This window comes from Apodemus sylvaticus, chromosome 2, assembly GCF_947179515.1.
Source record: "Apodemus sylvaticus chromosome 2, mApoSyl1.1, whole genome shotgun sequence".
NCBI classification, from domain to species: Eukaryota; Metazoa; Chordata; class Mammalia; order Rodentia; family Muridae; genus Apodemus; species Apodemus sylvaticus.
Genome location: NC_067473.1, coordinates 150,165,194 through 150,189,404, shown reverse-complemented (window position 1 = coordinate 150,189,404; position 24,211 = coordinate 150,165,194). Strand labels below are relative to the sequence as shown.

At 42.5% G+C, this 24,211-nt stretch overlaps 1 protein-coding gene across 2 annotated transcripts in view; it reads left to right on the top strand.

Moving 5' to 3' along the window:
• The window catches only part of Bms1 (BMS1 ribosome biogenesis factor), a 36,887-nt gene extending 13,884 nt beyond the window's left edge, over positions 1-23,003 (top strand). For both annotated transcript variants that reach the window (XM_052174683.1, XM_052174682.1), the window contains exons 10-23: positions 750-1,501; positions 1,717-1,818; positions 2,876-3,033; positions 7,757-7,838; positions 8,878-8,951; positions 9,428-9,604; positions 13,166-13,354; positions 13,432-13,612; positions 13,768-13,826; positions 15,995-16,117; positions 17,213-17,360; positions 17,687-17,862; positions 21,882-22,043; positions 22,494-23,003. In XM_052174683.1, coding sequence (XP_052030643.1) covers positions 750-1,501; positions 1,717-1,818; positions 2,876-3,033; positions 7,757-7,838; positions 8,878-8,951; positions 9,428-9,604; positions 13,166-13,354; positions 13,432-13,612; positions 13,768-13,826; positions 15,995-16,117; positions 17,213-17,360; positions 17,687-17,862; positions 21,882-22,043; positions 22,494-22,718 — 2,608 coding nt within the window. In that variant the 3' untranslated portion in view covers positions 22,719-23,003. The remainder of the gene's footprint in view (positions 1-749; positions 1,502-1,716; positions 1,819-2,875; positions 3,034-7,756; positions 7,839-8,877; positions 8,952-9,427; positions 9,605-13,165; positions 13,355-13,431; positions 13,613-13,767; positions 13,827-15,994; positions 16,118-17,212; positions 17,361-17,686; positions 17,863-21,881; positions 22,044-22,493) is intronic.
• The last annotated feature ends 1,208 nt before the right edge of the window (positions 23,004-24,211 follow it).

The following is a 24,211-nucleotide window of genomic DNA, read 5'->3' as shown; positions in this document are numbered from 1 at the left end:
GCTGCCATTCTTTACCAAGGGTTTTCCCTCCCTGCTTGAATTTTGTATCAGGAGTGACTGGACTTTGGATTTGTTTTATTTGTTACCATCCCATTGCTGTCATTTTTCTCTGATGCCTCCATTGTCTCAGATTTGACCCTCAGTATTGAGTCTCCCGTGTCTTCTAGGCATATCCCCATTATTCTGTGAATATGAGCATAGTATTTTCTGACACAACAGGGTGATCCAGGCTTACATTGTCCTTTGGACCTGGAATCAGTTTTGAATATGTGCTAAATACTAACTTCCCTTTTGAATACTTTTCTTAAAAGATAAATTATTTCGTTTATGTCTTAACAAGAGTCTCCATTTTCTATTAGTGCTTTGCAAGTGTGTCATTAGAGGGCTGTTGAGTTTGCTTATTCATTGATTGCTTGTCATCAATTTTCTGTGCTATCTGTGGGACTATGATGGTACTGTTTTCTTTAGTAAATGCTAAGGAATGAACACAAGGCTCTATATAGGCCAGCCAGAGTTCTACCAGCAAATTCTGACTCCAATCCTTTTCTGTCCTTTCTTTCTTTAAATTTCTATTTGGGGATAGGGTCTCACTAAGTTCCTGAGTGTCACATGAAGTCTTAACTTACCCTGAACCCAGGCAGGACTAGAGCCTTGAACCCTCCTGTCTTAGCTTCCCATTTCTTTGCATAGTGGATTGACATTAGCTACTTACTGCAGTTTGAATTGGTTTTTATCTCCTTGAACTATAGGCTGTGGATGCCGAAAGAGGAAAAGCATGTGGATATGGAAACGGGCCGAGTGCGTCGGAAAGCCATTTTTGGAGACACAGAAGATGAGTCTGGAGATGAAGAGAGTGAAGATGAAGAAGAAATGTCTGAAGATGATGGGACGGAACATGGCTCTAGTGATGATGAGGCGGAAGAGGAAGAGGGTGCTGATAGCAGCAGCTGTAAACGCATGACTGTTGGGGCCCGCAAACGACCAAAGCTTGAGGAGCAGGATGGAGACAGTGAGGCAGATTTGCCTGCGTTCGCTGACAGCGATGATGACCTTGAGAGGAGCTCTGGGGGAGAGGAGGCAGATGAAGCGGATGAAAGCAGTGCTGATGGCGCCTCCACAGGGGAGAGGGACCCTGGGGAATCGGGCTCTGTTGGAGGGGCTAGTGGGGCAAGACTGTCAGCAGCCCAGCAGTGGAGGCACCGTCCGGATGCGCAGAAGCCTTCCCCAGTGAGAAAAGCAGCCCTTACCACTTCAGATTCAGGTCACTGTACCGCCGAAGAGGCATTTCCATCTGAAGATGAGTCTGACGAATCTGAGCTCAGTTCAGAGGAAGAAGACTCGGAATGCAAAGAGGTTAGGGGAAAGCTTGCGGGCCCTCAGCAGGACCCTGGACAGAAACTTGAGTCAGAGAACCTGGTTGAAGAGACCAGCGACATCGAAAATTTACTCAAAGAGGAAGACGATCACAGGGAGGAAAATAGCAGCTCTGTAGAAACGTCAGGTAATTACTCCACAGAAACCCCAGGCATCCTTAAACCAAGTTAGCTCCTCGTATAAATTTGGGACTTAAACAATTGTTATTAACAGGATGTTTATATTTTTGAGTCTGCTCTTTGGATTTGTCTGAAGTGTGTCATGAACATGTTTTAGAATGCGTGAACTTGGAGTTTGAGGCAGGGGCCAGTGAGCGTATGTAACGGGGTGTTGGTTTTTCAGGTGCCCTCAAGTGGAAGGAAGACCTTTCCAGAAAAGCAGCAGAGGCCTTTCTGAGGCAGCAACAAGCAGCTCCGAATCTTCGAAAGCTGATTTATGGGACAGGTAAAGAAAGGACTCTGGTTTACAGTTAAAATGGTTTAGGTCCTTAGAGGATTTCCTGAGAAGGAAAAGAGGCCATTGACATGAAGATTGGGAGGAGATTTTGACATTTATTTATCAGATATTTTGCAACATATTTTAAACTTTTTATTTACTTGCAGTGTGTGTGTGTGTGTGTGTGTGTGTGTGTGTGTGTGTGTGATGTATATGTGTACATTTATGACATGGGAGAGCATTGGTGCCAAGTGTGTGCGTGGAGGCTCAAGGACCCGTGTGTGGAGCTGGTTCTCTGTCCACCTTTTTATGGTTTCAGGATCCAGCTGAGGTCCCCAGGCCTGTGTGCTGAGCGCCCTTGCCTGCTGAGCCTTTGCTGGCCTTGGCAGGTGTTCATAATCATGTCCCAAGGGCTGTAAGCTGGTCTTAGGACATATATTGCTCAGATGCTTTGGCAGTTTTAATGAGACTATCATTCATTATGTCATTTTATAAAGTCCTTCATGAGATTTGTTTGACTACTAAATTTAGTGTTAGAACTATGAAAGGTGCCCCCCCCCCCTTATGAGAATGAGAGCCCTGTGTTCTCTTTGCCAATGTTCACTTATTTTTTATAATTTATTAAACTTGTTTATAAGGTCTTTTTGAAAAAAAATGCAGAAATAAGTTGCCCTTTGATAAGAAAATTGGCAAGTGATCTGTACTGATTTTTTCTTAGATTTTGTTTCTAGACATTTAGGGATGGATGGGAAGTTCTGGGGGAGCTGTGCATAGAAGATCTTCTGTAAGAGCTTTTCCTTTAAATAACTTCCCCTCCCCAGCTCCAATATTCTCACTCCTCTGTGGTCTCTGCTGCTACTTTGCAAGAGGATAAGTTTTCCAGACACATTAGTTGGTCAGTTTTGGGCTCTTTGGCCTTTTGGCTCTTAGTGAGTGAGTGACCCAGGGATACATGTCTGTAATGAACAGGAACCCACAATCCCTTGAATTCTAAGAAGTGTGGTTTAACTAGTTCAGGGCAATGAATCTTCTAGGATGAAGTTTTTATTCTCGTCTTTCTCTTTAGTGACAGAGGATAATGAAGATGAAGCTGGAGACACCTCAGAAGAGCTTGGAGGGCTGTTCCGTGTCAGCCAGCCAGATAGTGGGTGTAAGCACAAGGCCGACTCTCTGGACTGCTCCAGGTTTCTGGTGGAGGCGCCTCACGACTGGGATTTGGAGGAGGTAATGCTGAGTGGCTGTTGGCTTTGGAAAGAATTGTCTGGAAGTGTGTCAGTGGTAAGCGGGGTGCTCACCTAGCATCTAGGTGCCCTAGACTCACAGTCCCTAGCATCCCCTTACCTCCCTCACACACACATTCAAATGCAAGGAAACGACTAAAGAATTAGGTTAGAAGAACATTTTCTGACTTCAGTATTGCATATTCATCACTGGCTTTTTGTTTCTCTAGGAGATAAATTCCCTGTATCAGAGTGCTTCTTGCATCCGAGCAGTAACTGGTTCTGAGTTTAATTGGACTCTGAACCTGTGTTGTACTGGAAGGAAATGGCCAGCGACTGGTGGGAGAGCACTGCTGCCCCCACCCCCCCCTTTTTTTTTTAAAGCTCAGGCTTGCTTTGGCTCTGGGATCTTTTTGGTTCCATATGAATCTTAAGATTCTACTTCTGTTTCTATGAAGATTGTTTTGGTTATTTTCATTGGGGTTGCATTGACTATGTTAATAACTTTTGGTCAGAAGGTCATTTTCACAGTATTAACTCTCAGTTCCTGAATATGTGATGTCTTTTCACTTTCTAGTCTGTTTCTTCAAAGATTTGAAGTTTTCATTATAGAGGTCTTTTACCTCCTTGGTTAGGTTTATTCCAAGATATTGTACTGACTCTGATGCTGTGGTGAATGGAGTGTAACCACGCCTTTGTCTGTGACTGTGTTTCTGGTGTATAGGAAGACTACTGAGTTTTTTGTTCAGTTACTCTGCCATTTTGCTGAAATTGTTGATTATTTAGAAGTTTTCTGGTGGGATTTTTGGGATCTCATATATATTATTTGCAAATAAGAATTGTTTCACTTCCTTTTCTATTTGTATCCCTTTAATTTCCGGCTCTTTCCTTACTGCTCTGGCTAGTATTTCTGTTGCCATATTGAAAAAGAGTGGGGATAGTGAGTAGCTCTGTCTCATTTCTGACTTTAATGGAATTGCTTTCAGTTTTTCTGTTTAGGATAGTGTTGGCTGTGGGTTTGTCTCATCTAGCAGAGTTTGCTGTGTGTGATCTTTTCCTGATGTTGATTCCTTGATTAGAATGAAATGCCCTTCTTTGTCGCTTCTGATTGGTTTTAGTTTAAAGTCTGTTTTCCCAGATAATAGGGCAACGCCTGCTTGCTTCTTGATCCCATTTTCTGGGATACTGGTTTCCATCCTTTCACTTCAGGGTGGTGACTGTCCTTAAAGCTAAGATGAGTTTCTGGTAGATAACAGAAGAGTGGATTTTGATTCTTAATCCAGTCAGCTAGCCTGCATCTTTTGGTTAGAGGGTTCGGGCTATGAATAGAGTTATTACTGAAAAGGTGTATGTAGCTTGTGTCGGTCTGTTGCTTATTTCTGCTACTCTGTTCTTAGCCCTACTTTGTATTTCATTACATTTTAGCTTTGTTTTCTTCCTAGAGTCTCTTGGCTGTTTTTCCTTCTTCAGTTTAAAGTATTGCTTCTAGTATTTTGTTTCGCCTTTTTCCCCCCTGTTATTGGAAATGAAATTTTTTAGGCTGTTTGGATCATGGGAGATTTTTTCCTTCTCAGTTCTGGTGGAAGTTAGCTGAGTACAGCAGTCTTGGTTGGTAGTTGCGGTCTGTAGGGGTGTATTGCTCCAGGATCAGAGCATCTTTTGAGAAATCAGGTATTTCTCTGATGGGTTTTCCTTTATAGGAGACTTGTATTTTTCTCTCTTGCAGCTTCCAGAGCTTTTTGTTTGTTCTGTAGCTTTAGTATTTTGATTATGATATGCTGTGGGGTGTTTCTTTACTGGCCTTGTTTGGTGTTCTGTGTGCTTTCTTTATCTGCTTGGGTGTATCTTTCCTTAATTTGTAGGAAAGTTCCTTCTGTGATCTTTTTAAAGATCTGGTCTCTGTCATTGATTTGGGATTCTTTCCCCTCATTTATACCTGTAATTAGAAGATGTGGTCTTTTGATAGTGTCCTACATTTCCTGAATGTTCCTTTCCTGTGCCTTGATATTATTATTTCATATTCTCACCTTCTTTCACCCAGCTCCTGTGCTTTCTCTTCCAGTCCTGACATCCCATCTTCTGATTCATTTGATCTGCCAGGCTTCCCTTCAGCTTTCTAATCAGGATATTGAGGGTTTTTTTTTTTTTTCTTTTTAATTCCATCTTCATTTCGGCTTGTGTTCACTTCAGTGTTTCTCTTTATTGAATTCTGCTTTCAAATTGTGATTTCTCTTTATCATTTCATCCATGTATTTGTATTCTCTTGGACATCACTCAGGTGTCTATTGTTAATTTCCTTTGTGGAGTTTAATGATGTTTTTGTTCATGCTTTCTTTGAATTTCTTGAATTCTTTGATAAAGTTTGTGCATGTGCTTTAAATTTTGTGTCCTGGAGTTCATCTAGGTGGTTCTCCTTGGAGAACACTTCTATAGGACTACTGAGTTAGATAGGAGACATGCTACCCGGGCTGTTCAGGTTATTTTTTGTTTGGGTGATTTTGCCTGGGCATGTGGACTTCTTTGCTTGGTTATGTGTCTGAAAGTGATAATCTGGCCTTCCTTAGATTGGGCCAGTGCAGATGTATGAACTGAGTTCGGTCAGATAAAATTGGTGGATGAGTTGTATAACTGGACCAGGGAAAAATGGCTCCCAAGCCATGGTCTAGAGCTAAGCCTGTGTTTCCAGAAATAGCAATGGGCAGTTGGAAACGTCAAAGAGACAAGAGATGTCTCAGCAGTCAGAGATGGCTCTTGAAGAAAGTGGGTTCCAAGGCATGGACTGGAGCTAGGCCTGTGGGTGTGGAGATGGTGAAGTGTGGGGAGAGAATGCGGGGGATGGTTACCCAGCAGTGGTGTCTCAAGAACAAAGAGGGTTTGTGGGCCTTGGTCTAGAACTAGCCTTCCCATTTGCAGACAGTGACTGGGGGGGAGCCAAGGGGAGTGGTGTCTTAGGCTTTCCACTGAGGGAATGAACACTGGGATCCAAAGCAACTTGGGACTTTAACTTTCTACTGAGGGAATGAACACTGGGATCCAAAGCAACTTGGGACTTTAACTTTCTATAGTGAGAAACCTCCTATAGATTTTGTTGTAAATAGAAACTGTGTGTGTGTGTGTGTGTTTGTGTTTTAGTGAAAATAATAGTCATGGAAAATTTAAAGTAAATGTACATATCAAAAGCAGGAAAGTTCAAAAAGTATGTATTTACTAAAATTACTATGTATGAATGACCTGTTAACATTTTGAGATCTTTTCCCCTATTCATTTAAAACTGTTTGTGTATAAGTTTACTTGTTGCCATGAGGTTTCTTCTGCTGTGATAAAACAACTTAGAGTTCACAGTCTATCAACCAGAGAGGTCAGGGCAGGAACACAGAGGCAGGAGCTGGTACAGAGACTGTGGAGGAGTGCTGCCCAGTGCCTTGTTCCTCATGGCTTGCTCAGCCTTCTTTCTTATGGTACCCAGACCACCAGCCCAGGGGTGGCGCTGCCACAGCAAGGTGGGCCATCACATATGAACTATCAATCCAGAAAATGTATCGTGCTTGCCCGTAGGCTAATCCAGTAGGGGCATTCTCTCAACAGAGGCTCCCTCTTCCCCAGTACCTGTGTCAAGCTGGCAAAGGGAGGAATACACTTAGCAGGCAGGGATGGTTCCCAGGTGAGGAGGGGTCAGGCCTGGAACTAGGCTTGTTCTTTCACAGATGGCTGCCGGTGGGCGGAAGGTGGGAAAGGGGAAGAAGTTATTTTTCCAGGAAAGGTGGCTAGGAACTAATGCTTATTCTCTGATAATTTCCTATATATACCATGTGTTTTGATCATATCACCCTGTGCTACCTCTCATGTTCTTTATGTCTCTACAAAGACAGTCGGTCCTCTTAGAGAATCAGCCCCTGGTTGAAGGAATACAGTTAGGAAAACTGTGTAATCTCAGTTATCTCAGTCATGAACAAGCTGTCAGCAGTATGTTAGTGACTGCTGATAAGATTAGAGAAAACAACTCTTTCCCTCGTATGCTCTCCATTCTTTACAGTAAAGCCCTGCAAGCAGCTGTGCGGGCAGCTGTGCGGGCAGCCGTGCAAGTGCTCCTTCCCACCAGCAGTATCTGGGGGTTGTAGTTTATTTGTGTCTTCACCAGGAATTCTTTTTACCTATCTTTTATTTTTAGCTATACTAGAAGGTGTGACATGTGTCATATCATCATTGTTTGCATTTCCCAAATAGCTGATGCAGTCAAGCATCATCTCCAGTGATCGCTGCTGTCTTCTTGTCTATACACTTATTCATACTGTTTGCCTATTTTAAAAATTTGTACATTTAGTTGTAAGAGTTGTTTACATATTCTGAGAACATGTCCCTTACCAGTTTACATATTCTTTGTACATGGTCCTTCTATACATGATTTGCAGATATTTTTCTAGTATTCTCTAGAAATTATTTCATACACTTATATAGAATGAATGTATCCACAAAAGTGTACCTTTACTTTCTTATTAATTTTTTCAGACAGTCTTTATAGCCTGAACTGGCCTAGAGCTCACCATGTAGTCTAGGCCGAGCTTGAGGGTTCTCCTGCCTCACCAGCCCAGATGCTGGAATTATAGCTATATGCCACCAGGGCCAGCTTGAAATGGCCTGGGAAATAGAGGCAAATTGTTGTCTGATAACATATTTTAAAAATAGTTGTTTAGTGTAAATTTACTAAATGTTGATCTTTTCTGTGTAAGGTTATGAACAGTATCAGAGATTGCTTTGTGACTGGGAAATGGGAAGATGATAAAGATGCAGCCAAGATCTTAGCTGAAGAAGGTAAGTAAGGGCTGCATATCTGTTGTATGTTTGAGTGTGCATGTGCCTCTGGAGGTGGGCACGCGACAGGCAGGCTTAGTTGTCTTCTCAGGTGGTGCTCCTCAGACACTGCCTTCCCAATTGTTTGCTTATTTATTTTTAGACCTGCTCTCTTTATTTCCCTGAATTTACTAAGTGTGGTAGGCTGGCTGCCCAGCAATGCCCAGGGATCTGCTTCCCTACCTGGGATTGCAGTTTACATGGAGTCTCGGGATTCCCAGTAAAGTTCCTGCATGGCTTGCATGAGTGCGGAGGACAGAGATGGCCTCTGGAAGTTCAGGGCCCTGGGATTGAACGCAGGTACTCAGGCGTGCCCACAGTTCTGTGTTGCTTTTTTAGTGTGTAAATTTCTAACATGGTTCTGGTTTTATGCTTATGTTTTATAGTTTTTATTATAAATAAGAGCTTCCTATTTGTTATGCGAATATCTTAATAACAGTAAATGTCTCCCTCCCAAAAGCATTTTTAACTTATCTCTTTTAAAGAGGACAGCCTATAACTGAACACAGAACCCAAAAAATAAACAAAGAGATGAATTAATGGACTCTTGCTGTGAGCTCAGCATTGTTTTGAGGCCTACTTTTGTTCCAGGTTCTATATTTACATAGCCTTTGCTCTCCCCAAAGCACGGTACACAACGTGTTGGCTTCTGTCACACACTTCACATGAACTGTGACTTTTTACTTATTCTTTGAAATGGTGGTTTGGAGTTGTACCTTCAAGGCTGCACTTGTATCTCACACAGTGTCTGTTACTTAGGCGTGAAAGCTAAGTGAGCAAAGCAATAGCCCATAGCTAAGTGAGCTTTCAAGTCTTGGGTCCATTTACTTTTCCTGAGCAAATAATGAAATTCTTTTTTAAAAAAGCAATGTAAGTTTAAGACTCTTGGTGTATATAGTTATAGGAACAACAGAGTTGAAGTTTGGAATACAGAGCACAGGTTGGCCGGGGCTGGGCAGTGCTAGTGTCATGGAAAAGATTTATAAATGCTCTTTTTCAGAGGAGCTCTATGGTGACTTTGAAGACCTAGAAACGGGGGATGTGCACAAGGGAAAACCAGGCCCGGATACTCAGGTACGGCTCTGATGTAGCCTCTGCTAGCTTGCTTCAGTTAGTATGTAATGAAGAGATCTGCTTTGGGAAATGTAGGTCCTGACTTCCCTGTCAGATGGATAGAAAGCTTCCTACAGAGTGGCAACAGATGAATGGCTCATTTGTCAGCCTATGGTTACCCACTACCCCTCCATGTTGTAGTCACTACCAAGTTCTCGCTTTTTATTTGTGTTTCTTTTGCCATCATCCAATAATGAAATTTAGAAGCATCATTAAATCCCTTATTCTTTCTGACAGTGCTTTGAACAGTGTCTCAGAGCACCTATCTGTATCTCACACGACCCAGTGCTGTCTGCCGGCTGTCTTTTGGAGCAGCCCCAAGTCTGTTTGTGAGGGTCATGACAGTCTTGTAGCTCAAACATTGTGTTCAAATCTGCTTTGTTTATCTAAAGAAAGGTCTTCAAAAGCTTCTTGGTGCTTGTATCTGGAAATTCTAGAGTGAAGATATAGAAGAAGAAGTGAAGGAAGAAACTGACCCAAGTGAGGAGGAAAGTGCTAAGAAAAAGCATCTGAATAAGAAGAGAAAGCTGAAGGAGCTGTTTGATGCCGAGTATGATGAAGGGGAGAGCACATACTTTGATGATCTTAAGGGTGAAATGCATAGACAAGCACAGGTAAGAAGGCAGGCCTACCTGCCTGCTGTCTACCTGCTGTCTGACTGACTGCCTGCTGCCTGCCTGTCTGTCTACTGTCTGCCTGCCTGTCTGTCTGCCTGCCTGCCTGCCTGTCTGCCTGCCTGTCTGTCTGTCTGTCTGCCTGCCTGCCGTCTGCCTGTCTGTCTGCCTGCCTGCCGTCTGCCTGTCTGTCTGCCTGCCTGCTGTCTGCTTGTCTGTCTGCCTGCCTGCCTGCTGTCTGCCTGCCTGCCTGCCTGCTGTCTGCCTGTCTGTCTGCCTGCCTGCCTTCTTGCCTGCTTGCCTGCCTACCTACCTGCCTGCCTGTCTGTCTGCCTGCCTGCCTGTCTGTCTGCCTGCCTGCCAACCAAGGCAACACCACCTGCTGACCCACTTGCTCCCTGTTTGCCTTTGAGCGCCCAGGTTGAAATTGTGTGATGGGATTCTCCAGAACTTAGTTGTTGCTTCTTCTGTCTCTCCAGAAAGTATCAGCAACGCTTGTACCAAGCACCGCCTGCTTAGGAAGCAGTGAGGACTGAGACATGGTCTCTACTACTCAGAACCTCATGCACTTGAGACAGGCTAGAAAGATACTTAAGGGGAACTTAAGGGGATACGGGAAGGGCTGTTAGCATCCTGGGATCACTTTATAGTGAGAATCAAGAAACAACAGCTGATAAAATGAAACTGCCCACAAAGACATTACCTCAAGAATGTCAGAACCTTCAACTGTGTTTATTTCAGGCCAAATGTTTGTGGCTTTGAGCCATACTAAAGGAGTGTTAGCACTCCTTTCTGAACTCATTTCTAAATCTAAACAATGCATCACATAAAAACCATTTTACAATTTCGCTTACAAAGGAAAAATGTATGTGTGTGTGTGTGTGTGTGTGTGTGTGTCCGTCCGTGTCCGTCCGTGTGCGCGCGCACTCGTGTATATGCATACGCATGTGTGCGTGTGTGTGTACGTGTATACACACTGAATGAGTGCATCTGTGTGCACAGCTGGAAGAGAACATGTGTCACACTCTATCATCTCTGCCATAGTCCTCTGAGACAGTCTCTTGCTGAACCCTCTGAAGCTCTGCTGGTATCTCCCAAGCCCCAGCAATCCTCTCCATAGCCATGCTGACTTTATGTATGCTCTGGGGTCTAAACTAAGACTAAACTAAGGTCTTCCCCGTGCCTGCATGGAGCTGCAGAAGAAGCTGCTTCAGGATGAGTGCATGAGCCAGCCCATGTATATTTTCACTTAATAAAACATCAATTTTTAAGCTCGATACCTTATACATTACATCCTTTGGGAAAAAATGTAACTTTCGAAGATGCAGACTTACCTGCCATTATAAGGACACCTAAATATGACTCACGCTCAAGACATCCACACCCCGACTTGTGGCTGTAGACTGTTCATCTTTCTTAATCTAAATACATAATAAACTCAGTGATTTAGCCTCTTTCTAATTGCTCTGAAGTTCTTTTCTATGGCCTAGTTAAGGATCTGGCTTACCTAAGTGGATGGTCCTTCAAAGGAAAGGCTACTGGTGGAGGTGCTGGACTGCATCTTTTGCACTGACACGTTGATCTGAGACAGTACAAGTATAGGTTCAGATTCTGCTCACTTCATACTGCTTTCAGTGAGTAGCTGAGGTGACCTGTGTGGCTTATGTGTATAAAGTTCTTTCCAGGAGAGTTTTTGGCACATCTTGGTTGGTGTTCAGAAAGGTGGTGCATATAAAGTCAGATGCAGATTGGAGAGGGGTGTGTGCAGGAGCAAGGCAGTGGGCTACTCCTGCCTAAGGCCGCTCCAGGTAGTGCGTTCACCCAGAAGCAGATACAAAGCTGTGCCCGGTCTTCATGGAGAAGGAGTTGCACTGTGTTGGTGGACGCACTGAGAATTCCTTTAAACTTGAAGATGTGGTTGGCAGGCTTTGCTCAGTCTAGGGCTTCCCTAGTCCGAGAAGTGTCTCCTCTGCTGGCTTCAGCACACACTCAGATTGGAAGGAAGGAGATTAGTGTGGCTCCAGGGTGAAGTGTCTCCGGAGTAGTCATAGATAAGGGATTACTAGTCTCTATTGACTTTTGACAGGAGTGACTAAAAAATACAGAGATAATCTTTGTAGCATGCATTTTAAGCCATTTACAGTTTAAAATCTTGTGGACCATTGTATAGGACTTTGTGTTTTCCTGTGTTATTTGGGGCCTATGGAAGTTTTGGGCAGAAGGAGACATGCATGATCACTTTTTGAAAAGATGCAGGGGTTGAGGTGGGGGTGGAAGTGGCAGTTGAGGTGAGGTCTAGAAGGATGCATCAGTAGGTTTTCAGGTGGACTGTTGTGGGGTAGAGAGCAAATGAAGGCTACCCCTGAAAGTCCCTGAAAGGGTCAGCTCTCGAAGCAGGGTAGGAAGGCTCTAGTTAGCGCAGCTTTGTTTGAGCTGATTAGGTTAGGGATGATGCTCAGACACAGTGTAAGTTCTGTCAGGGCCTTGATGCATGGGACTCAGGTCTTTCAAGCCGTAAGGTAACTTGGGAACAGAGGGAGAATAGGACTGTATGTGAATGGAGGCGGGGGATAGGGCTGAGAGAGGCCAACAGAGAGAAATTTCAGAGAGGAGTGCTAGAAGCCAGTGACATATTACTTCAGATCTTACTGCTACCATAGCTATACTAGGGAAAGAAGTGACCCTTAGATAAGGCTGGCAAAAGTCTGCAGTGATTATAGATGCTTTCATGCAATGGTATGTGAAAGCAGCTTCAGAGAATAGCAGCCAATGGTCTGGAGACTGACTCATAGGAAACATGGAGTTTTGGTCAAAGTGAGGTAGAAAAATGGAGGGAGCAATAGTTGAAGAAAGAGGACTCAAAAAGAAGGTTTTGAAAAGACGAGAAAACAAAAGGGAGACCTTTGGGGGGCTGGAAGTTTGGCCTTCAGTAGTGGTGGTCAGGTAATCTGCAGATGCCCCTGTGCTGTCACAGCCACCTTCTGAGCACAGGAATGACTGAGGGCTGTAAGGGTAGACGTCAGTTCATCTTAATTCATGGCCCAGCGTGGTGCTCTACAACTGGGATTCTTGTACTCAGAGGGCTGGACAAAAAGATTGGAAGCTACATAGAGCTTGTGTCCACTTTTTTTTTTTTTTTTTTATAAAAAACAAATAGCTACTTGATGTAGAGGGATAATAAAAGACTGTGTGTGTGTGTGTGTGTGTGTGTGTAAACACCAGAACACAGCTGACTGGAAGCAGAAACAGCCATCAGCTAAGAGTGAGGAAAAGGGAGGATGTATTGACTGTTGTAAGACTGTTGATGAGTAGAGGTGTATAGAATGATTGACAGGTGAACCAGCATTCAGGGATCTTGTTGGAGTTAGTGCCTGTCACTTGGAGCCACAGAAAATACAGTTGGTGCATGTCTTAAAGCATAGTGGATATAACTTACTACAATAAAACCTACATTATTGTGTCCTTGGTTTCTTTGTATTTTTAAAAAGTTCATCTTAATTAAGAATACTGGTGTTGTGGGTTTATTGTGCTTCTGGTTTTGTCTCCTTGTCTCATCTATAGCTTAACCAGGCTGAATTTGAAGATCAAGAAGATGAAACCAGAGTTCAATATGAGGGCTTTCGACCTGGAATGTATGTCCGAATTGAGATCGAAAACATCCCCTGTGAATTTGTACAGAACTTTGACCCAAACTACCCAATTATTCTGGGTGGTTTGGGCAATAGTGAGGGCACTGTGGGATATGTGCAGGTAGGTGCCCATTGCTGCGAGCTTGGGGACGGGTTACATGGATATGCACTCTGTTTTATTGAATGTTTTGTCTCCAGATGCGCATCAAGAAACATCGTTGGTATAAGAAAATCCTCAAGTCTCGAGACCCAATTATTTTTTCTGTAGGATGGAGGAGGTTTCAGACCATCCCATTATATTATATTGAAGACCACAATGGAAGACAAAGGCTTCTAAAATACACCCCACAGCACATGCATTGTGGAGCAACTTTTTGGGGTAAATTGTTTCTAATAATTATAAGATCAGTTATGCTATTCAGGCTACCTATTTTTTTTTTCCTGTCTTGAAACCCAACTTAAAAGATTTGTTTCTTTGAGAAAAAGGATTGAAGTAAAATATGTGGTTTATAATTTTTCCTTTTCTGTTTTAAGGTCCTATCACCCCACAAGGAACTGGATTTTTGGCAATACAGTCTGTCAGTGGTGTGATGGTAAGTATCAGAGATGCATTCTTTATCAATTATACAGACGAACTAGATAGAGAATATAAATTGTATTCATGAAGCTAAGTTGGAAACCATTTTTTTTATGTATGTTGACTAAATTTATTTTTTTATTATTATTTCTCTATATTCTTTGTTTACATTCCAAATGATTTCCTCTTTCCCTGTTCCCCCCTCCCTATAAGTCCCATACGCCCTCTTCCCTCTGCCCATTTCCCAGTTAACCCCTTCCCACTTCTCTATCCTGGTAATCTCCTACATTGCTGTATTAAGCCTTTCCAGGACCAGGGCCCTCTCATTCCTTCTTCTTGGGAATGATTTGATACGTGAGTTGTGTCTTGGGTATTCCGAGCTTCTGGGCTAATATTTACTTATTGGTGACTGCATTCCATGTGTGTTCTTTTGTGAATGAGTTACCTCACTAGGATATTTTCCAGTTCCAATCATTTGCCTAAGAATTTCATGAATTCATTGGGAAACCAACTTTTTTTTTTTAAATATTTTTATTTTCTATATTCTTTGTTTATATTCCAAATGATTTCCCCTTTCCTGGATCCCCCCTCCCATGTGTCCCATAAACCTTCTTCTCTCCATCCATTCTCCAATCACCTCCCTCCTTTTTTCTCTGTCCTTATATTCCCCTCCAATGCTAGGTCAATCCTTTCCAGGATCAGGACCTTCTCCATACTTCTTCATGGGAGTCATTGGTTATGCGATTTGTGCCTTGGGTATTCAGGGCTTCTGGGCTAATTAATATCCATTTATCAGAGATTGCATTCCATGTGTATTCTTTTGTGATTGGGTTACCTCACTTAGGATGATATTTTCCAGATCAAACCATTTGCCTAAAAATTTTGTGAATTCATTGTTTCTAATTGCTGAGTAGTATTCCATTGTGTTAATATACACAATTTTCTGTATCCATTCCTCCTTTGAGGGGCATCTGGGTTCTTTCCAGCTTCTGGCTATTATAAATAAGGCTGCTATGAACATAATGGAGCATGTGTCTTTATTGCATGCCAGGGAATCCTTTGGGTATATGCCCAGGAGAGGTATAGCAGGGTCCTCCGGAAGTCTCATGTCCAGTTTTCTGAGGCAGACTGATTTCCAAAGTGGTTGTACCATCTTACAGCCCCACCAGCAGTGGAGGAGTGTTCCTCTTTCTCCACATCCTTGCCAACACCTGCTGTCTCCTGAGTTTTTGACCTTAGCCATTCTGACTGGTGTGAGGTGAAATCTCAGGGTTGGGGAAACCAACTTTTTATGTGTAATTTCACTAAAGTTTCTCCTTGCTTTGTATCTTCCTGCGTCCTTCGCCTACCATCTGCCTGCTGTGGCACTCCCCCCCACCCCCCAACTCCCTACTCCTCTCTTTCTCTTTCTGACAAGGTCTTGATATGTATATAGCCCAGGCTAGCTGAGACTCTGGATGTTAGCATTGCTGCCTGGCTTTCCTAAGTAGAGTGTAGGGGTCAGGAGAGAGGTAGGGTTGTAATGATGCTATGGCATTTGATATTTTTGTGCCTTGTTTGGACTTATTTAAAAAATATTTAAGCAGTATTCACTGGATACTCAATATTAAACTACATTTTATGGATCCCTCATAACCCTACAGATATGATGCTGTCCCTTAGTAGTGCTATGTGGACAAAGTATCTTCAGAGTTGTGTTTGCCCGAGCAGACCAAGCTTCGCTTATTGGCTGTACCTAATATAATGAGAAAATGAGTGCTAAACAGACAATCCACCTGGAGAGCCAAAATCTTATTTTTAAACATTGCACCTGAATTTGCCTTTTTCCTTTGGTTCTGAATTGATGATGTTCTGAAATGGTTACCATGAAATCACTCTTGGGAGGAGGTTCAAGTTAGCAGCAGTGCCTTAGCATAACTAAAATCCTGGTTCACAGCCAGGGTGGGGGAGGCAGGGAGATGGGAGTTCTAGGACATCCTCCGCCACATATGGTGAGCCTAGGCTATTAAACCCTTTCTCAAGCAAACAAAAGTACTAGTAAGTACCTAGTAAGAAAGTAAATTAAATTCTGTCTTTTATAGCTAACTGAAAGTAAAAGGACTTGGGGCATTATTATAACCTCACAGAGAATTGTAATTTTTCTTCTCCTGTTAGTCATATTTTTCAATTTTGGGTTTCTTTTAGCCTGAGTTTCGGATTGCTGCCACTGGAGTTGTCCTCGACCTGGATAAATCCATAAAAATTGTGAAGAAATTAAAGTTAACCGGTTTTCCTTTTAAAATATTTAAGAATACTTCATTTATTAAGGTCTGTATATCCATATATTCATGTTATAAATGTATATATTGTTAAAGAGTAAAAGATTCTTTATTTACCTGAAATGTTTACAGCTATCAGTACTTCCAATGTGAATCTTCTTTTTGAGTTTTGGAATGCTTTTATTTACAGTGGACTGGTTTCAGGATAGAGTCTAAAGCCTAACTACAAGTTCATCTGTGTGGCAGTGACACACTGTCCACAGGCGTGAGGGTCCTGCTAGGCATGATTCCACATGTGCCTTTGTTTGGACTATGAATCATCAAATGGGGTTAGGTAGCAGATTTTCCTGTACTTGTAAAATATAGATTTCAAGTTTTTAAAAGAGTATTGACATTTGATTCTTTTTGTTTTCTTTAAATGATTTTGTCCTGTACTTAAAGGCAGAGCTTCTTAGTAATTGCAGCTGTGACTTCTGCATGAGACTGTCCTAGAGCCAACACAGACTCATCCACTGGGTTTTCTTACTACTTTAAAGCTGTGTTAGTAAGGAAAAAAAAACCTAAGTTTGTCTTAATGTTCAACAGAGAGTAGACAAAACAGTTTGCAGCAAACAGCAAGATTTCAGTAGACTTCACACTTAACTTCACAGTGTTTGGAGAAGGTAGTTTGGAAGTTTATTTTGGGAAAGAGTCTCCATTAAAGATACAGTTAAGACCATACGGACTAGATGGCACTCAGTGATGGAGTGCGAGGATAAGGAGGGGAGGTGCCTAGTGACAGAGTGCTTGTATACGGAGGTACCTAGTGACAGAGTGCTTGTATACGGAGGGAGGGAGTACTTGGTAACAGAGTGCTTGTACATGGAGGTACCTAGTGACAGAGTGCTTGTAAAGCCTAGAGCTTGTTTTTTAGCTCTACACAAAAGAAGATACCAAGGCTGTCCAGGCCAGTTCACGCCTGTAATCCCTCTTTCCTCTTGTAACAAGCGTGCCGATGAGCTCCTAGGAAGGTTTTGATTGTTAATAAAGTTGAGCAGTGTATTTTTTGATGTAATTTCACTTTTAATGAGTTGGTTTTTGTTTTTTAAGCAAAGCTGTAAGTAGAAATGCATGTCTGTGAGTGTTTTTATTTTGTTGCCTGTAGGGCATGTTTAATTCTGCGTTGGAAGTAGCCAAATTTGAAGGTGCTGTCATTCGAACTGTCAGTGGAATAAGGGGACAGATCAAGAAAGCTCTCCGGGCTCCAGAAGGAGCCTTCCGCGCTAGCTTTGAGGACAAGTTGCTAATGAGTGGTAAGGATCCTTTGTGGTGTGTTCAGATCACTGTTACCATTCATTATTGAGTCTGGGCACTGCTGATTAGAGTGGGTTTTCACATTCAGAAGGCCAGGCAGCTCCAGCTCTGTCCAGTTGCAATGTCCTGTACTTAGCTGGCTCACTTCGTGTTTGAACTGGCTGAGCTCACACCCAGATCTTTGTGATATTTAATTGTAGTCCAATATCACAGTCTAACTATTAAGTTTCAGTACTATTTAATGAGGTAGAAGTGTTGGGGTGATTTGGGAAATGCATGTGTGTGTATTGCTTGAGATAAAAATCTTGTGAAACCTTTCTTCTAGATATTGTTTTCATGCGAACTTGGTACCCTGTCTCCATTCCGGCCTTCTATAATCCAGTAACATCTTTGTTGAAACCAGTGGGCGAGAAAGATACCTGGTCAGGAATGCGCACAACACATCAACTGAGGCTTGCCCATGGAATCAAATTAAAGCCAAATAAGGATTCACTGTATAAGGTAAAGGCCCTGCATGTCTGTTTCTAGACAGCATTGTACAGGTGCTTTACTTGTGATGGTTTCTACGGTGCTAGGGATTGAGCCCCAAGCTCTGCTCTGAGCCGGCCCACCACTCTGTAGTGACTCATTTTTGACTTGAGGTCACACGTTGACACGGTGTTGTCCGGTTGATCTGGTTCCCTGCCCCACTTACTTGCCTTGTGTGTGATTTGCATAAGAGTTCTTTTTAAGTTTTGGTTACTAACCCCGTTTACAGGTAGGCAGCTCACAAATATTTTTTCATATTTAACTTTTGCCTTTGCCTTTTGCTGATTGTTCTGTTTGTAGTACAGAAGCTTTTTACTTTAATATGATTTCTCTTGGGAGTTTTGTTTTTTGGTGTGATATCCAAAAAAATCTAGGTACTTTTCTCCATTTAGGGTTTGGGTCTAACACTTAGCCGTGTTGAATTCCTTTAGTCCTTTAGGAGTTGACTTTTCTTTTTTAATGAGCTACAGTTTCTGCATGTTTGTGGACAAGGCTCTCCCTTCCATGCTTATGATCTGTGTTTCCATTTTCATTCAAATACCAAACTATCTTCATTACAATAGCCTATGCATATATGTGTATTTATATTATATAGGTGATATAATACATACATATAATTATATATATGCGTATATACACATATATCTATATGGTATGTCTTGATCATATCCATTCCCAGATATCTCCAGTCCTCCTCCAACAAATCTCCCTCACACCTTCATGTCTTCTTTATCTTAAAGAAAAGTGTGTTGATCCACGTGGATCTAAGCAGTAGACTCTCCTGCCATTGGCTACACCTCCAGAACAGTCACTTTCTCTCCTTAAGCTATCAGATGCCAGTAGCTCCTCAGTCAGGGGCTTTCTTATTAAGAAAGGTTGCTGATCTTAGGTTTGTTTTTACTAGTTGAGATGAGCATGCGAGTTTTTATCTTATATTCTGCTAATGCTACTGTTAATTTAATTGTCACTTTGACACAGTCTCAGAACCACCTGAGAAGAGAGTCTCAGGGCAGACTGTTTAGGTCAGGTTGACCTGTGGGCTTGTCTTGATTATGTAGATTGAGGTTGGAAGATCTGCCCACTGCTGAGGCCACCATTCCATCGCACATTCCTGAACTTCATAAGAGTAGAAAAAGCCAGCTGATACTATTCCCGTGCTCTCTGTTTTTGACTGGGTAGTGGCTCTTAAGTTCCTGCCACCTTGTCATCCCCTCAATAATGGTGCACCAAAAGAACCTTTTTTGTTAATCTCAATAACAGTAAACAAAACCATCTGTTTGGTTTTCCCTGCATTCTAGGGATAAATCCTACATGTAGTCATAGAAATTCTCTTTAGTTTTGCATTTCATTTCATCTGATATTTTTGAGAATTGACATCAGTGTACATCATAGATGCCTATGACTTTCAGCATGCACATCGTCCTTGGATTTCTTTTCTTGCTGTCATTAAGAGATCTGCAGTAAACATGAAGACAGGCACCTCTGCAGTTTGATGGAGATCTGAGTATGTGTCCATGATGGTGTAGCTGGGTCATATATGTGGAAGACCTATTTTTAACTTTCTGAGAAAATTCCGCACTGGTTTCCATAATGGCCGAACAGTTTAATCTTCTTTCTCTTTGTACACTCGCTCTGTTTCTTGTAGTCATTTGTTTTCTTGATGATAACATCCTGAGGGGTGATATAGCATCTCAGAGTAGTTTTAATTTGCATTCCCCTGATGGTTAAGGATATTGAACATTTTTAAAAATAATTTGCTAGCATTGTATTTCTTCTTTTAGAAAGTCTGTATTTAGCTTCTTTTCATGTGGGAGAGGTTTTTTTATGTTTGTTTGTTTTGTTTTGTTTTTATTTCTTTATCCTAGTAGTCATCTGCCAGATGTATAGATGGCAAAGATTTTCTTCCATGGTAGGGTGTCTTTTCACTTGGTTAACAGTTTTCTTTAAATTTCATAAGGTCCTGTTTGTTTGCTACTGGTCCTGTTTCCTGAGTGCCACCTGTGCCCGTGGTGAAGATCCACCTGCTGCTTCCCTGTAGCTGCTTCAGGGTTTCAGTCTTAGGTTAAGAACTGTGCCCGTTCTTCTTGTCTGTGGCACATGCATATATTTAAGTTCTTGTATGTGAGGTGCATGTGTATGTTCACATTTGTGTCGGCATGGTCACACTTTTATCATTCAGATCTTTGTCATCTTGTAACAGTTTTTATCTTAAAAATTATTTTTATTATTTTTATAAGAATGGTGTTTTCCTTACCATCTCTGTGCCTGGTGTCTGCAGAGGCCAAAAGAGGGCATAGGCTACCCTGGAACTGGAGTTATGGACGGTTGTAGTGCTGGGAACTGAACCTGGGTCTTTGGGAAGAGCAGCAAGTGCTCTTACCAAATGAACCCTTTGGTAATAATTTGACTTATCTGATTTCTATGGTATAAGCCAATAAAAGATAATATGGGAGTTGAACACAGCTGTTAGGGATGCAGCAATTAGTGCAATTGGAATGGCTCAGGTGTTAGCCCAGGATGTATTAATGGCTTCTGTAATCAGGTCTTTGAATGGACTACTGTAAGAACTAGGGTATTCATTCAGTGTGCAGCTGCCAGGTCAGGGAGGGTGAGGTCAGTAAGCGGGAGAGTTGTTATTGTTCCTGGTGTTCAGATGTCCTGTGGCTGAGGAGGCCGTGGATAGTAGATCCAGAACATGTAAAGAGAGTTCCGCGTGACTGTGACATTGGATGTCTTCTGTCCCTCACCTTACCTCACTTAGGTTTATTTAGGTGTACTTAACTCCAAACTGCATCTCTGCTAGGCAGCATGTGATGTGATCTGATTTTTAAAAAACTTATTTAGCTATTCTATGTGCATTAGGTAAAAAGTTATTTCTGCCTTTTTGATAACTGCCTTTTAATACCCCCCCCTTTTTTTAAATATCCATGTTTCTTTCCTTTTCTGGGTGCCTAGAATGTTCTAAAGTCAGACAGGTATAGGGTGCGCCCCAGGTTCCACAGGTACTTGGTTTCCTAGTGTACTGAAGCAGCATGCTCTGAGGTTCTCAGCAATTATCACTGACTTAACTCATGGCAGTGACCAAATGCCTGGTAAGAACCAGCTCAGGAGGAAAGCTTGGTTCACAGTTTAAGAAGAGATGGAGTTCATCTCGGTAGTAAGACCAAGAGATGGCTGGTCACAGTGCAGACAGTTGGGAAGCAGAGGCATAGAAAGTGGGACCAGGATACCAACCTTAAGACCTCTCTCCGGGGACCTGCCTGCTTCAGTAAATGCTCTACCTCCTTTTTGCAGAAGTTTTTTTTTTCTTTTCTTCCCCTGAGTTCTTTTCAACCAAGATTTTGAAAGACACTGGGTGATGTCTTTAGAGAGAAAATAGAAGCACAAGAGAGTTGTTCTCCACATGCGTGGTTCTGACCTCTGCCTTGTCTCTTGCTGAAGTGCTGTTTATCAGTAATTTCTGGAGTGGTTAAATATCTATGTAATACTATTTAATTTGAATGTAGAATTCAGTGTATACATTGTGCCTTATGTGCTGATTAAATCTTATTCTGCCTTCCTTCCATCAGAGTCAGTTAACCTTTGGCTGCTGAGGAAGAGAGTTTGATAGAATGAACAGCTAGTTTGTTCTTGTTTCCCTAGAGGTGAAACACCCCAGATTCCCAAAGAGAACCCAAGCTCTCTGCTCAGATGAGCTTTGAATGTGTTCTTATGTTCCATTGGAGACCATAGCTTGACTCTGTTTCAAGGAGGCTCAGTTGATTTTTCAGAAGACCTGTAAATGTAATGTGTGAGCTCTTTTTGTTTTGCTTCTCTGTGTAGATGCCCATTGAGGCTGTCCACAGTGGATGGTGATGAATCCGCATTTCTGGTAGTCAGAAGATGTTAGTGTGAAAAGCCAATCTGCAAGAAGGGTTTTTATAGTTTTAAGTGCATATTGGTTGTACTTTAAATATGTCATAGTCTATTTTGTTTTGTTTTTTCCTTTTCAGCCAATCCTGAGACAAAGGAAACATTTTAATTCACTGCACATTCCCAAAGCCTTGCAGAAGGCTCTGCCATTTAAGAACAAGCCCAAGACCCAAGCAAAGGCAGGCAAAGTGCCAAGGGACAGGCAGAGGCCGGCCGTCATACGTGAGCCTCACGAGAGGAAGGTACTGTCCACGGTGACTTACTTGTCTTTGCATTAGTTATAGAGAAAGCGCTCTCAGCAATGTATTTGTCGTTCCCACTGTCTTCCTGTCTTCATTGGAAAGGCTTAAGGGCCAGGCTTACACAGGGCAGTTGAATGCGAAGTTGGGGGGAAGAACCAGAGGCTGTGTGCCTTCCTCAGTCATATTCCCCATATTTGAATAGGGGGTCAGACCCCTGTGTGGTGGACCACTTAGCTAGTTATATATGGTTCCATACAGGATAAATGTAGGTGGGTTTTTTCATAAAGGCAAATGCATATATATGTATATGCAGATTGTGATGAATTTTCACTAAATTAATTTCCACTTGAGATCGAATCTGTTTGATACCATCATGCCAGTATAGTGAAGTCCTGACTAGGTGACAGGCAAGCTCAGACTGGCTTGTGCTCACCATTTTTGTCTTGTCAGGTCCTGGCTCTGCTCGATGCTCTGAGCACAATACACAGTCAGAAAATGAAAAAGGCCAAAGAACAGAGACGCCTGCACAACAAGGAGCACGTGAAGATGAAGCAGAAGGAGGAAGAAGAGAAGCTGAGGCGGCAGAAGGACCTGAGGAAGAAGCTCTTCCGGATCCAGGGTCAGAAGGAAAAACGAAGTCAGAAGTCTAGTCTGAGAGGAGCTGAGGACACTTGAAGTGTCTCCAGAATGGAGGGGTGTCTTCCAGAGCTGCAGCCTCCTTGGATGACGTCAGTGCCTGTGACAAGTCATGATGAGAGCCTGTGGAGACTCTGGGACATGTGGTCCAGCTGAGCCTGGAGGAACTGTAGAAAGCCTGCTGGTGGCATCTGTGCTCAGTCACAGCGTCCAGTGAGACAGGCTTCACTGCTGGGAAACTTGGGGCTTTGTGAGTTAACTCACTGCTTCTTCCTGTCCCGGTTTATTTTGTGCTATAAAAATATTAAACTATTTTCCCATTAATTTTGGCCTAATATTCATTTGGGGATGAATACATGCTAGTTTGCTTATAAACAACTGCTTACTCTACCATCTTTACGAGGCTCCCAGGAGGAGAAATACTAAGCTTTTGGATTGTATTGATATTGACTGAGTAGAGAGGCCACTGTACCCAGTCACAGAGCTGGGTAGGTGGGGCTACCCAGTCCTGTTGCAATCCAGATGAGAGCACCAAGAGCCTCAGTATGACAGAGATGGAACTACAGGGTTGTTGGCCTTGCAGAGTTTTTGTCTTTTTTGTCTAATCTTTCTATGCAGTCTTCCATTTTGGAGCTGGAAAATCTACTCTATGTCATTGTTGACTCAAGCCTGTGTTGGCCCTTAGTACAAGGAATTAAGTATTCAATCTATTCATTAGCATAGTTTAAGGTAAGCCTGCTTTCCTGAGGGTGGTCCTTAGTCAAGGAGATAGACCCGAGTTCTTAGAGGTACCAGCATTCAGATCTTAGAAGGCAAGTTCCTAGAGGGGCCTGTAGCCTTTTCCCAGGAAAAGTGTACCCTGGAAAAGGAAACGGTCAGACTTTTTGTGGACTATTGCACACTGAACTAGCATTCATTGAAAAGACCCACCATGTCACTGTAGTCTACAAGTCAAAGTCAGGGTTCACAAAGGTTAAGCAATCGATGGACTCAAGTTTAGAGTTGGCTCTCGGCGAGGAAGCTCATGTGCCGGCTATTTTCCTAGATCCAGACGTGAAATTAGACAACAGCTGGGAACTGCGGAGTTCCACATCAGCTTGTGTTGTTTTTCTCCTTGTAACAAACAGCTCTGACAATAAGCAGCTTGAAGGATTCCACTCATGTCCGGAGGGTACAGTGCTCACCACAGGGAGGGAAGCAGCAGCACTTAGGCAAGGAATTAAACTCTACTTCCCCACCTTCTAAGACTTCCATACCACACACACACACACACACACACACACACACACACACACACACACACGAAGACTTTTACACACGTCTGCTACATTTCTCAGGTTAAATAGTGGACCCCTTCCGTTTTGTTTCTGTGTACCTGTTCTTTTTAGACTGGCCACTTGAATATGAGGTCAAATTCCAGTGGGGGAAAAGACAGTCACCACCCGTTGTAGTTTCTGTTGCTGTGAAGAGGCACCATGACCATGGCAACTCTCATAAAGGAAAACGTTTAATTGGGGCTGGCCTATGATTTC